The sequence below is a fragment of the Triticum dicoccoides genome, chromosome 2A, assembly GCF_002162155.2.
Source record: "Triticum dicoccoides isolate Atlit2015 ecotype Zavitan chromosome 2A, WEW_v2.0, whole genome shotgun sequence".
Lineage (NCBI taxonomy): Eukaryota > Viridiplantae > Streptophyta > Magnoliopsida > Poales > Poaceae > Triticum > Triticum dicoccoides.
In genome coordinates this window covers 627,564,688-627,578,404 of record NC_041382.1, presented here as the reverse complement: position 1 = coordinate 627,578,404, position 13,717 = coordinate 627,564,688, and the positions used below count along the sequence as shown (strand labels likewise).

At 42.5% G+C, this 13,717-nt stretch overlaps 1 protein-coding gene across 1 annotated transcript; it reads left to right on the top strand.

The window, feature by feature from the left end:
* Positions 1-6,842: 6,842 nt before the first annotated feature.
* Positions 6,843-9,384, top strand: LOC119359726 (wall-associated receptor kinase 5-like). The gene is made up of 3 exons (XM_037625827.1): positions 6,843-7,734; positions 7,884-8,027; positions 8,186-9,384. The coding sequence occupies exons 1-3, from the start codon at positions 6,849-6,851 to the stop codon at positions 9,382-9,384; spliced, it is 2,229 nt and encodes a 742-aa protein (XP_037481724.1). The 5' UTR covers positions 6,843-6,848.
* Positions 9,385-13,717: the final 4,333 nt, after the last annotated feature.

Here is a 13,717-nt window from a genome sequence, read left to right as displayed (position 1 = left end):
GTTTTTAATTGGTCATTAGTTGAAATCAGGGAGGGGGGGTGGGGGGGGGAGGGGGGGTTTAGAAAGTTTGGAAGAAGCCTGTAGAAACCTGTAAAAGCCTGTACGTCTAGCATTTTTGACAAGCAATAGGCAACCAAATAGCTGTCTATGGAAACCACATTCTTTTAAGATATCATAACCCCGGGGACTGGACACAAGAGGGGAAAATATAAAAGAGCAGCCTAACAAGCATGCTAGAGGTATTATGGAAACCACACTCCTTTAAGACACCACAACGCCTGGGATGCGACAGGTTGATTGCCAATTATAAACAGATTCCAGAATCTAATCTTAAGGAATAATCCACAACCCTAATTTCATTCCAAAAACTGATGTTATCAGCATTACCAACTTCCCATTTGTAAAAGGTCTTAGATGCAGATATGGCCCATGTTACACTCTTCTAGAAAAGAGAACCAACACCAGGTTTAGCACAAAGGACACTTGGTTAAAATCCACCAAAGTTCTCCAATGCCTAAGAGCATCTCTAACAGCCGCCCAACATGCGGCGCGCTAAAAATGCGTTTGCAGCGTGGCGATCGTCTGTTTTGGTACGGCGGGGAACGCTGGCTCCAGTGACTGCTGTAAACTTTAGCACGCGTGTGTAGCTCCAGCAGGTGCGCTAAAATGCAGCGCACGCTCTCGCACAAACAACATATGCGCTCCAAACACAAGCAAGAAGATCAAACACAAACAAAATAAATCAACAATAAATAGTTCAATTTCGTTATTACAACTCAAACAAATAGTTTATCTTTCAATACAACAAATAGTTCAACAATACAACATCAAACGCACAAATCATGATACTCTTCGTCGGCCATTGCATGCCCACCACTCCTCGATGAGATTCTTCTGGAGAACATCATGCGTTTCGGCACGTCGAATGACATGATAGGAGGCAACAAAATGGACCACCCAGGCAACCCTCCGCCGCACTCGTATGAGATATCCCAAAAGCTCATAGTGAGAGTAGTCTAAATCTTGGCCACGCTCATTCTCGATGATCATGTTGTGCATGATCACACAAGCGTGCATGATGTATCAAAGCATATTTTGATCCCAAAATCTAGCCGGTCTCTCACAATAGCAAATTGGGCTCACAAATCCCAAAAGCTCTCTCCACATCTTTTCTAGCCGCCGTCTGAGCATTGCGGAAATCAAGTTTTTTCTTACCTTCTGGTTTTTTCAACAGCTTCACAAATGTTTGCCAATTTGGGTAGATGCCATCCGCAAGATAGTAGCCATAGTTGTATGTAAGACCATTTGCTACAAACTACACCGGTGGCAGTTCACCATTTACAATCTTATTCATCAGTGGTGACCGGTTGACAACGTTGATGATATTCAAAGATCCAGGCATTCCGAAAAAAGCATGCCAAATCCAAGTCTCTTGATCGGCCACTACTTCAAGGATTATAGTGGAACCCTTTTTTTGGCCGTGGAATTGCTCATGCCATTCCTTAGGACAATTCTCCCAACTCCAATGCATGCAATCTATTGAGCCAAGCATACCTGGGAAGCCGCGAGCTTTGTTCATCTCCAATAGCCTTGCGGCGTCTTTAGCATTGGGAGATCTCAAATACTCCTGGCCAAACACTTGCACAATTCCGACTACAAAGCGCTTGACACACATGATGACTTGACTCTCACCCATGGCCAAGTGATCATCAACTAGATCAGCGGGGATACAATATGCCAACATACACAAATCGGCTGTCACCTTCTGAAAGGTGATATGCCCGAGCTCTCCGGCGGCATTCCCCCTTTGCTGAAAAAACCGGTCATGGCTCGCTAGTTTCTCTGCAATGCGCCTGAACAACTCGGTGCTCATCCTAAACCGGCGCCGGAAGTACGACTCGGGGTACATGGGATTATCCGCAAAATAATGTCTGATCAATCTGTTGTGGGCATCGATCCCATCCCTCCAAATTTTCTGCCGACCCATAACCGAACCACCGTGCTTCGGTTTTTTATTGATGTGCATAGTTAGGATCATTGCAAGATCCTCCTCCTTTTTCATATCAAATTCTTCTTCGGAAGAATCATATGACGAACTCATCTATAATGTTCAATTTAAACTAGGCTATAAAAACTAGAAACAACATGCACCAAATTCATGTAAAAAATGTGAAGTTGAAGCAATACATACCTTGCAGGCGTTTTGTCGAACACCTTGCGAGCGCCGAGCGGCAGTGGGCGGCCGGGCGCTGTTAGTCGGAGGACTGCCGCGCGCGAGGGGCGGCGGTGACTAGAGGGAGACGGAGGAAGCAGCGGCGGCGCGGGGACAGGCCAGGGAAGTGCCGGAAAGGTCGCCGGAAGAAATGGGGTGGCGCGGGTGGCGCCGCCGCCAGCGGCTGGATGGGGTAGGTGGAGTTACGAGCGGACGCTCGAGTGTCCAGTGCGCGGGAGCGGGCGCAGCAAATAAACGGCGTGCGATGGTGTTTCGGCCCGCGCGCTGAACTTGTTATGCCGCGCGCGCGGTTTTTCCGTCTCCGCTGGAGCGCCCGGAGCGATAGCGCGCGCAAAAGACACTATTTTTTCAGCGCGGCGCTTATATAGCATGTCTGTTGGAGATGCTCTAACAACACTATCAAAATATCTCTTACCCCCGAAGGGCAACAAAGCCATATTGAAATCTATAATTATCCCCAAACCACAAAAACTTTCTTCCTAGATACCAGGCCCAATTGGCTAAATGATACCTGCGATTGTGTCTCATATACCCCCATCCCACCCCCCAGAGTGGGCCATTTTGGAGTTAGTGGCATTTATAACCCATTTAGAAAATTTAATCATAGCAATGAGATAAGCATGAATACTCACTATACAGAAACAAAGCAGTGTGCGTCTTCCTCTATAGGAGGTTGACTATTCTTTCTTTCGCAAATGTTTGACTTTATTCACTAATTCAATAATGTACATCCAATCGTATGTAGTGGAAGAAAAATGAATGGTATATAGTGATGCCAAATCTAAAAGTTACATTAAGGGTCTTTGAAATCATTGCTGAAGGCCCGTCGACGACTAGTGACTATTGCTTCTGACGACACGTCACGGAAATTGACCCCAAAGTTACATTAAGGGTCATTGAAATCGTTTGCATCTCGATGTTCCGTCATGATTTCAGTGAAGATTACAGAGGACCAAACCTATACCTAATAATGAAGGGACTATTGCTTCTGACGGTACGTCACGAAAATTGACCCCAAAGTTGCAAAATATTACCCAGCGATGCCATTTAATAAAAAACATTTCACACAGGGGAATCCCCCGCCTGGCCCGGCTCATGCAGTAGGAACGACCTATACTGCGCTCTGTGCCGCGATAAGAAGCAGCACGCCCGTTTGGGCTGGCCCATGTCTGGGTGGCCCATTTTTTAAATTTAAATTTAAATTTATTTTTTCTACCTTAAATAATTTGGGACTTAAAAAAGTTCTGAAAATTTTAAAATGAGAATTTTGAAATAAAATGTATTACAAATCACAAATTTTTGTGGATTCAAAAAATGTTTGAGATTTTATAAAAAACAACTATTTGCTTATTCAAAAAATGGTAGATGTTTTTAAAAAAATGTTCATGAGTTTTAAAAATTTCGTGTATTAATTTTTTATTAAAATTGAAAAAATCGCCAATTCAAAAAATGTCCATGAATGAAAAAATATCCTAAAAATTCAAAAACTGATTGCGACTTACAAAATAGTTTGTTCATTCATAAAATGTTCACTGATTCAATGCATTTTAAAAAATCTTCGTTAAAATCAAAAAAATGTTCATGAATTTCAAAAATTGTTCCACCTATTTCCAAAAATTGTTGTTGATTCTAGAAATGTTCGCCGTTTCAAGAAAACTATTTAAAAAATGTTCACAATTTTTAATTTATTTTGCAAATAGTATAAAATGTTCATGGATTCGAAAAATGTTCTTGATTTTAGAAAATGTTCAAATGTTTGTAAAAGTGTTCATGAATCTGAAAAATATTCACGATTTCAAATATGTGCACGAGTTTAAAAATATTTATGGTTTCTCGAAATTGAGAGTGATAGTGTATCTCGATGATGTAGCAAAATGTGATCATGACCATTAAAGATTATGATTCTTTTCTTACGTTGCGGCGCACATGCCCTTTTGCTAGTATGTACCAACTAGACTAACTTGAAAAGCTTTAGAAGACACCATAAGCCGTCCATCTAAAAGGGGAGACCCTAATATGCAATGAACATATTTTGTTATCTATTGCGTGACAAATTGTTGGATCATTATGTCGAGTGTAAGTGAATTTCTTCACTTTCCCGTGCCATGCATCCCGTGTATTTAGGCTGTGAAAGGCCATATTGGTACGATCAGGAGAGCTCCATGTGTAGGTGACCGACTTTCATAAATGTGTCATCTGCGTTTCCATACAAAAACAACTTCAAAGTGTTTAGAACTCCAAGACGAAAAGGAGAAAGAGACCAAGACGGTGGCAGCCAAGGCAAGTGACCAAGACTCCAATATATAAATAGACGTCCACCATGATGGGTATGGACATCCTCTCCAAAAGCGAAGACCTCATGAAGCCAATGACTAGAGGAACAAAGTAGATCCGATCTAGACACCCCGTCCAGATCGTCCACGCACAACTCGACAAGCTGACCTGCAACTCGCCGAACATCCCTTGTACTCAATCATTGTAACCTCTATATCATATAATCTCGGACAAGCAAGAGTTGGGTTGTTACTCACCATGTGAGAGCCCGAACATAGGTAAAATTCTTGTCCCATGTCCATCTGATAATCTGAGGTGACGTGCCAGTGTCATATAAATTGCATGCGGTTTTCGCACCGTTGTAAGGTACCCTGTGAGAAACACCTCGACGCGTTACCCCATCACCATATCGGAAAAGAAGACCGAAAGCAAAAAATAATGAAAAGTAAAATTTGAGACTAAGCACAACCGCCACTACCATAGCCATTACAACACTAAGATAGGCCGAAGCAGCAGACAATGATACACCGTATCAGGAGACGACGATCCGCGAGAACAAAATAACACAAAATCTTCGGTCCTAATGAAGGCTATATCAGGACAAAGGTAGAGACAAGAGATATTTATTCCATGCGCCGTTTCTTCACCATGAACACATATTCGAGAAAATACATTTCAATTTGCGGAAGTGATGTTCTGCTCTTGGGTGCATATGCACCTGGGATTAATATTTTTTTTAAAATAGAAAATAAATAAAAAAATCCTGAGCATTGTTCAATGTTTTTCCAACCTGGGATGATAAAACATCCGGGGAGACCTGTAAACAAATCGATGTCCCAAATTGCTTTTAGTAATTGTCCTTATTAGAACATCATTTTTTTCCTCAGACCTCCACGACTATTTTTTCACCACGAAATTTTGCATGTCGACACAGCATTCAACAATGTTCTCTCCTATTTATTTCGATTTTACTGTTCACCCCGGTGCACACACATCCAAGTGCAGAAACTCCAGTGCATATGTACAGCTTATATTTACAAGGAAGAAGTTAATCAAACCGACACACGGTATGTACGCGCTATATGCAATTACCTCAATTTGCTTTTGTGACTCGGTGCTTGGGGTCGTTTTCCTCGATGTGTTTCGGCTGTAATCAACTCCGTGTGGAGCCTATGGAAGGTGGGAAACATTGGATGTTCCGGAACAGAGAACCTGTGTCCAACAGCTAATCCATCCAACGCGTGTAGGAGGATTTGGCGTGGCATAAGCGTGAATTGCAGGTGCACCCTGCTCAAACAAAGTATCCAGCATATTAGACTGAAATTACGATGTGTGTGGGTGTTAATTGACCAATTCTCCGCTTGTTTGTTTGTTTCTTCGAGGGAACCAATCAATGTTTTAAATAACGGACTATGAAAAATAGCGTCGGGCCTTCAAATCAGCTATAGCGGGTTATTTGCGAAGGCGATCATTTAGCGGGTACCCTGCTAAAAAGGCTATAGCGGGCTATAGCGAATAGCCGTCTATTTAAAACTATGAAACCAATTCCCGTTTGTTAAAAGAAAGAGTCACGGATGTTTCTTTGTTGGGGGAATGGAATATAGTAATTAACAATGTTTTTTTTTACCGCGGGTCTGCTCCGTTTAATCTCACGAGGGAAATGACGAAGCCTACCATGTGGAGATGTTGCTGTGCTTAATTTGACTAGTTCCCGATGGATCGGCAGTTAACGTCCCGAGCTCTCCGTGTGTATATACATAGAAATTCCAGGTGTTGCCCTCCCTCTGTCTTCAGAACACAACTACGGAAGCAAGCTCCAAACTCGTATTGGTGCTCTCGCCTCTCTCTTCCTGAAGAAGTGAAGATCATGAAGCAAAACTAAATGCCTCGAGATATGTTTCAGGTGAATTTCATATCAATATGTTTCTACAAATTATCTTTTACAAGCTTCCAGTTCGTGTTTCTGACTTATCTAAAGCCTGGATGCTAAGAACATGAGAGGAATCGCAAGGCCATCTAACGGCAAACAACAAATATCTATCAAAATTAAATTCTCCGCCCTTGTGTTGCGACCTGTGACTGTGAGTACGTTGCTGAAAGCCGAGTTCGATTGGTCGAATCTGTTCGTGCTTTGACAGCAGATCCTAGTTTGTGAAGACTTATACAGCAAAATATTTCCTTTCTGTTATCTTCGGATACTATTTCTATTTAGCTCATTTATGTATTGTAATCCCCAAATTTAACCAACCACATGGCCTCCATTTTTCATACAACCAATTGTTTTTCTTTATGAAAGGATTAGTTGACAGTGCCATGTTTATTTGTGCTCCAGCCGAAGAGTATGCAAGTGTTTTTGAAGCTTTGCCTCGGTCTCGTATTGCTTGTAGCAAAGTATGCACCTGGAACTGCGGTTCCTAGTTCAGATTGCCCAAGTCAGTGTGGTACCGTTGAGATACCGTACCCATTCGGTATCGGACTGGACTGCTCACTCTCTCAAGGCTTCAACATCAGTTGCAAGGTCCAAGATGGCGTCTTCAAGCCATTCAAAGGCGACTTTGAGGTGCTGGACATTTCCTTGACTCGTGGCACGATCCGGGTGCTCAACTACATCACGGCCTACTGTTACAACGCCTCTACAGCGAGCATGAAGTTTTTCGGCCGTTACGACGGCTATGTAGGCCGACCTTCCTCCCTCTACCGGCTCTCCGACATTCAGAACAGGTTCACCGTCATCGGGTGCAACGCCCTCGCCTTTATATCCGACTACAATGGCACTGGCTATCAAGGCTTGGGCGTCGCAACGTGCCGCAACTTGTCAGACTTGGCAGACGGATCCTGCTCTGGTATGGGCTGCTCCCAGACTGCAATACCGAAGAGGATGTTTTACTACGACACAACCTTCTTGAAAGGGGTCAACACAAGTGAAATATGGGAGTTCAACCCTTGCAGCTATGCGGTACTGATGGAGGCAGCGGCATTCAGGTTCAGCACAACGTATATAAACACCAACAATTTCAATGACACATATAATGGAAGGGTGCCTATGGTTCTTGACTGGGCTATGAGAGATGTGAAGTCATGTGATGTTGCAAAACAGAATATGACCGGTATTTATGCATGCCTTAGCACCAACAGTGAGTGTGTGGATTCCACCAATGATCAAGGGTACATATGCAATTGCACCAATGGTTATGAAGGCAACCCTTATCTTCAAGATGGATGCAAAAGTATGGATTAACATCGAGTGTCAGTGTATATATGCACCAATGCCCATCAAACTGCACCTTGGATATAGGGTCCCTTTACATTACTTACAACTATAGTATTATGTTTCTTACTTACAACTATAATATTTTGTTTTGCTAAATTTCTGCAGATGTTAATGAATGCAGTCACGGCCCATGCCCTTCAGATGGCTATTGTCACAATGTCGGTGGAGAATACCGGTGTTCTTGTCGACTTGGAAAAAAATATGTCAAAGAAAGCAATACATGCAACCCTAATATCGGCTTAATAATAGGTAACACCCAAATAAATGTGATCATCTAGCTAGACCATTAACTTTATCACACTTTTGATAACCATGCATCTAATCTTAGCTAATGTACAACAACTATGTTTTATAGTGTCCCTCTCCCTAGTCTAAAAAATAATTGTCTCATCTAATGACGTCATCAGGAGTTATAATGGGATTATTCGGCCTGATGGTTATCATCATGATCATTGTCTTCTGGGGACAGATGACAATTCAAACGAGAAAACTTAATAAAGTTAAGAAGGAGTATTTTCGCCAGCATGGAGGCTTGATTTTGTTTGATAGGATGAAATCAGAGAAAGGTCTTGCTTTTACTGTATTTTCAGAAGCTCAACTCATACGTGCCACCGACAACTACAATAGTAGCAGAATACTTGGAAAAGGAGGCCATGGGACAGTCTATAAAGGGATAATAAACAACATGCCAGTGGCAATTAAAAGATGTGCAGTGGTTGATGAAAGACAAAAAAAGGAATTCGGCCAAGAGATGCTCATTTTATCTCAAATCAATCACAAGCATGTTGTCAAGCTCTTGGGTTGTTGTCTTGAGGTGGAAATTCCGATTCTAGTATATGAATTTGTCCTAAACGATACACTGTTCGAGCTTATCCATGGCAAGAACCAAGCATTACAAATATCCTTCAGTACTCTCTTAAGGATTGCTCATGAAGCAGCTGAAGGACTTAGCTTCCTCCATTCATTTGCATCTCCCCCAATAATTCATGGTGATGTGAAAACTTCCAACATCTTGCTTGATGATAACTATATGGCCAAAGTGTCAGACTTTGGAGCCTCCATACTAGCCCCATCCGACAAAGAGCAGTTTGTCACAATGGTTAAAGGTACTTGTGGTTACCTTGATCCCGAGTACATGCAAACATGCCAGTTAACAGACAAAAGCGATGTGTACAGCTTTGGAGTTATCCTTTTAGAGATTCTCACGGGTCAGTTGCCACTAAAGCTCGAGGGGTCTGAGAAGCAAAGAAGCTTGGCATTGATTTTCTTGTCAGCCATGAAGGAGAATAACCTAAATGATGTGCTGGTTAGCCACGTAAAAGGCCAAGAGAGCATGGAGTTGCTGGCAGGACTTGCAGACCTAGCTAAGAAATGCCTAGATATGTGTGGTGACAATAGACCATCTATGAAAGAAGTCGCTGATGAGCTCAACAGAATGAGGAAACTTTCACTACATCCCTGGGTACGGATCGATGTTGAGCCAGAAGCAGAAAACCTTCTTGGGCAAGAATCTATTAGTGGGTATGAAATAGAATTAAGTGGGTATCCCGTGGGCGAAAGTGAGAACCAGCCCATAAATCCAAGAAGTTCCTATTATGCAAGGTGACTTAACACATGCATAATAATCTATTAAACCTACTACATGCACATATTTATGTTCCTTTTGGACCTTGTTACCATGTGTAATACTTATGTTTCTTCTGAACCTTGTTACCATGTGCATTGTATTTGGAGGTTAGCGTTGTTGCTATTTGATCTGATTGTGTGCAAGTTTTATAATAGACAATCAATCTCTTACAAGTTGTAAATTATGAATAATTTTTTAAATCCTTTGACATGTGATGTGTGTTCAACAAAAGAAGGTTCATTGGACAGTAATAGTTAGGTTTTTTCAATACCATATTTTAGTTCAGTTTTATTACAAGAGTATTGTTGACTCAAATGCCTCTCAAGGTGATGCAACCATAAAAAGTGTTTACCCAGCATGCACATAATCCATGAAGATCCGAAGACACGAAAAGGAAATTATTATATTTTGATAGAGTGAAAATAACCTAAGATACTAGCGGGCTGCTCCATACACTAAACCACATTCCATGTGGGGTAAACACTTCTTTGGCAGGTGGCTCCAGTTGGATACATGCTAATATAACGAAACATATGTGTGTTCTGGCCTCTTAAGAAAGCATCACTTGTAGAGCCAATGTGTACCTACTAGTCCATGGTAGGCTAGTATGCCCTCCACTGGATGTGCCTCTTTATATTAGACATTTATCTTGACATTTATTCCCTTTTATCTTCTCCTACTTTGACTAGGTGGGTGGTACGTGTGCAATTAGGTGAGGATTTGGCTGATCGAGCTGGTTGAACCGGATGATATAGCTAGATAGACAATGTGAACTTTGGTTCTTTCCACGGCCTGTTAATGGAGAAAGGAAAAGAACAAGAATAAAATAGGTACTAATGGCATGATAATCAAGGTCTCAATGAACCTAGCAGCAATTTTTGCTAAGTTAATCTAGAAAGTGTCAATTATGAGAAGCTAGATGTTGAGAATGGCAAGTATCCAATTTTCTCAGCGGAGCATGGAGAAATTTTCATAGAAAGAATGCGGGAAGGGTGATGTTTGAGCAAGGCGGATGGTCTGGACTATTGGATCATGTGATTAGACGGCCAAGATGGTATGGATCTGTCACTACTCATACTTTTAAAGGGGTAATAGATTTATTGACCATGGAAACTGGGCTAGAGTTTTCTTGACGATTTGCTACATAGACATGGTGTACGATTTAACTTTTTCTTGACTTTGACAAGTTGCTACATAATTATGTTGGAATTAATTTCTTTTTAGATGATGAAGGTGAAGGAAATATGCCCTAGAGGCAATAATAAAGTTATTATTTATTTCCTTATAATCATGATAAATGTTTATTATTCATGCTAGAATTGTATTTACCGGAAACATAATACATGTGTGAATATATAGACAAACAAAGTGTCACTAGTATGCCTCTACTTGACTAGCTCGTTAATCAAAGATGGTTATGTTTCCTAACCATGAACAATGAGTTGTTATTTGATTAACGAGGTCACATCATTAGTAGAATGATCTGATTGACATGACCCATTCCATTAGCTTAGCACCCGATCGTTTAGTATGTTGCTATTGCTTTCTTCATAACTTATACATGTCCCTATGACTATGAGATTATGCAACTCCCGTTTACCGGAGGAACACTTTGGGTACTACCAAACGTCACAACGTAACTGGGTGATTATAAAGGAGTACTACAGGTGTCTCCAATGGTCGATGTTGGGTTGGCGTATTTCAAGATTAGGATTTGTCACTCCGATTGTCGGAGAGGTATCTCTGGGCCCTCTCGGTAATACACATCACATAAGCCTTGCAAGCATTACAACTAATATGTTAGTTGTGAGATGATGTATTACGGAACGAGTAAAGAGACTTGCCGGTAACGAGATTGAACTAGGTATTGGATACCGACGATCGAATCTCGGGCAAGTAACATACCGATGACAAAGGGAACAACGTATGTTGTTATGCGGTCTGACCGATAAAGATCTTCGTAGAATGTGTAGGAGCCAATATGGGCATCCAGGTCCCGCTATTGGTTATTGACCGGAGACGTGTCTCGGTCATGTCTACATTGTTCTCGAACCCGTAGGGTCCGCACGCTTAAGGTTACGATGACAGTTATATTATGAGTTTACATGTTTTGATGTACCGAAGGAGTTCGGAGTCCCGGATGAGATCGGGGACATGACGAGGAGTCTCGAAATGGTCGAGACGTAAAGATTCATATATTGGATGATATGGTTAGGCCAAGGGGTCAAGCCCATGAGACTTTAGGTCGGTGCAAAAGGAGTTTTACGGAGGCCAGGGGGCCAAACGCCGGAGACCTTGGCGTCTGGCCCTGGGCCAGACGCCGAGGCCCATGGCGTCTGGGCCAGACGCCAAGGATTGTGGCGTTTGGTCCTGGAGTCCGAGTGGGACTCTTGCCTTTCGGGCAAAACCGACTTTGAGGAGGCTTTTGCTCCAAGTTTCGACCCCGGGGCTCAACATATAAATAGAGGGGCAGGGCTAGCACCAAAGGGACAAGAAGTTGATCCACGTGTCTATTCCTTAGCCGTGTGCGGCGGCCCCAGCCACCATATTCCTCGATAATACTGTAGCGGAGTTTAGGCGAAGCCCTGCTGCTGTAGTTCATCAAGATCGTCACCACGCCGTCGTGCTGACGGAACTCTTCCCCGACACTTTGCTGGATCGGAGTCCGGGGATCGTCATCGAGCTGAACGTGTGCTCGAACTCGGAGGTGCCGTAGTTTCGGTGCTTGATCGGTTGGATCGAGAAGACGTACGACTACTTCCTCTACGTCGTGTCATCGCTTCCGCAGTCGGTCTACATTGGGTACGTAGACAATACTCTCCCCTCGTTGCTATGCATCACATGATCTTGCGTGTGCGTAGGAAATTTTTTGAAATTACTACGTTACCCAACAGTGGCATCCGAGCCAGGTTATTTATGTTGATGTTATATGCACGAGTAGAACACAAGTGAGTTGTGGACGATACAAGTCATACTGCCTACCAGCATGTCATACTTTGGTTCGGCGGTATTGTTGGACGAGACGACCCGGACCAACCTTACGCGTACGCTTACGCGAGACCGGTTCCCTCGACGTGCTTTGCACAGAGATGGCTTGCGGGCGACTGCCTCTCCAACTTTAGTTGAACCAAGTATGGCTACGCCCGGTCCTTGCGAAGGTTAAAACGGAGTCTATTTGACAAACTATCGTTGTGGTTTTGATGCGTAGGTGAGATTGGTTCTTATTTAAGCCCGTAGCAGCCACGTAAAACATGCAACAACAAAGTAGAGGACGTCTAACTTGTTTTTGCAGGGCATGTTGTGATGTGATATGGTCAAGGCATGATGCTGAATTTTATTGTATGAGATGATCATGTTTTGTAACCAAGTTATCGGCAACTGGCAGGAGCCATATGGTTGTCGCTTTATTGTATGCAATGCAATCGCGATGTAATGCTTTACTTTATTACTAAACGGTAGTGATAGTCGTGGAAGCATAAGATTGGCGAGACGACAACGATGCTACGATGGAGATCAAGGTGTCGCGCCGGTGACGATGGTGATCATGACGGTGCTTTGGAGATGGAGATCACAAGCACAAGATGATGATGGCCATATCATATCACTTATATTGATTGCATGTGATGTTTATTTTTTTATGCATCTTATCTTGCTTTGATTGACGGTAGCATTATAAGATGATCTCTCACTAAATTATCAAGAAGTGTTCTCCCTGAGTATGCACCGTTGCCAAAGTTCGTCGTGCCCAGACACCACGTGATGATCGGGTGTGATAAGCTCTACGTCCATCTACAACGGGTGCAAGCCAGTTTTGCACACGCAGAATACTCAGGTTAAACTTGACGAGCCTAGCATATACAGATATGGCCTCGGAACACGGAGACCGAAAGGTCGAGCGTGAATCATATAGTAGATATGATCAACATAACGATGTTCACCATTGAAAACTACTCCATCTCACGTGATGATCGGTCATGGTTTAGTTGATTTGGATCACGTAATCACTTAGAGGATTAGAGGGATGTCTATCTAAGTGGGAGTTCTTAAATAATATGATTAATTGAACTTAAATTTATCATGAACTTAGTCCTGGTAGTACTTTGCAAATTATAGATCAATAGCTCGCGTTGTTGCTTCCCTATGTTTATTTTGATATGTTCCTAGAGAAAATTGTGTTGAAAGATGTTAGTAGCAATGATGCGGATTGGATCCGTGATCTGAGGATTATCCTCATTGCTGCACAGAAGAATTATGTCCTTGATGCACCGCTAGGTGACAGACCTATTGCAGGAGCAGATGCAAACGTTATGAA

Coding starts and splice junctions, on each gene's coding strand:
- LOC119359726 (XM_037625827.1), top strand. CDS start 6,849: ATGCAAGTGTTTTTGAAGCTTTGCCTCGGTCTCGTATTGCTTGTAGCA. Junction 7,735..7,883: donor TCTTCAAGATGGATGCAAAA/GTATGGATTAAC, acceptor AAATTTCTGCAG/ATGTTAATGAATGCAGTCAC. Junction 8,028..8,185: donor TAATATCGGCTTAATAATAG/GTAACACCCAAA, acceptor TGACGTCATCAG/GAGTTATAATGGGATTATTC.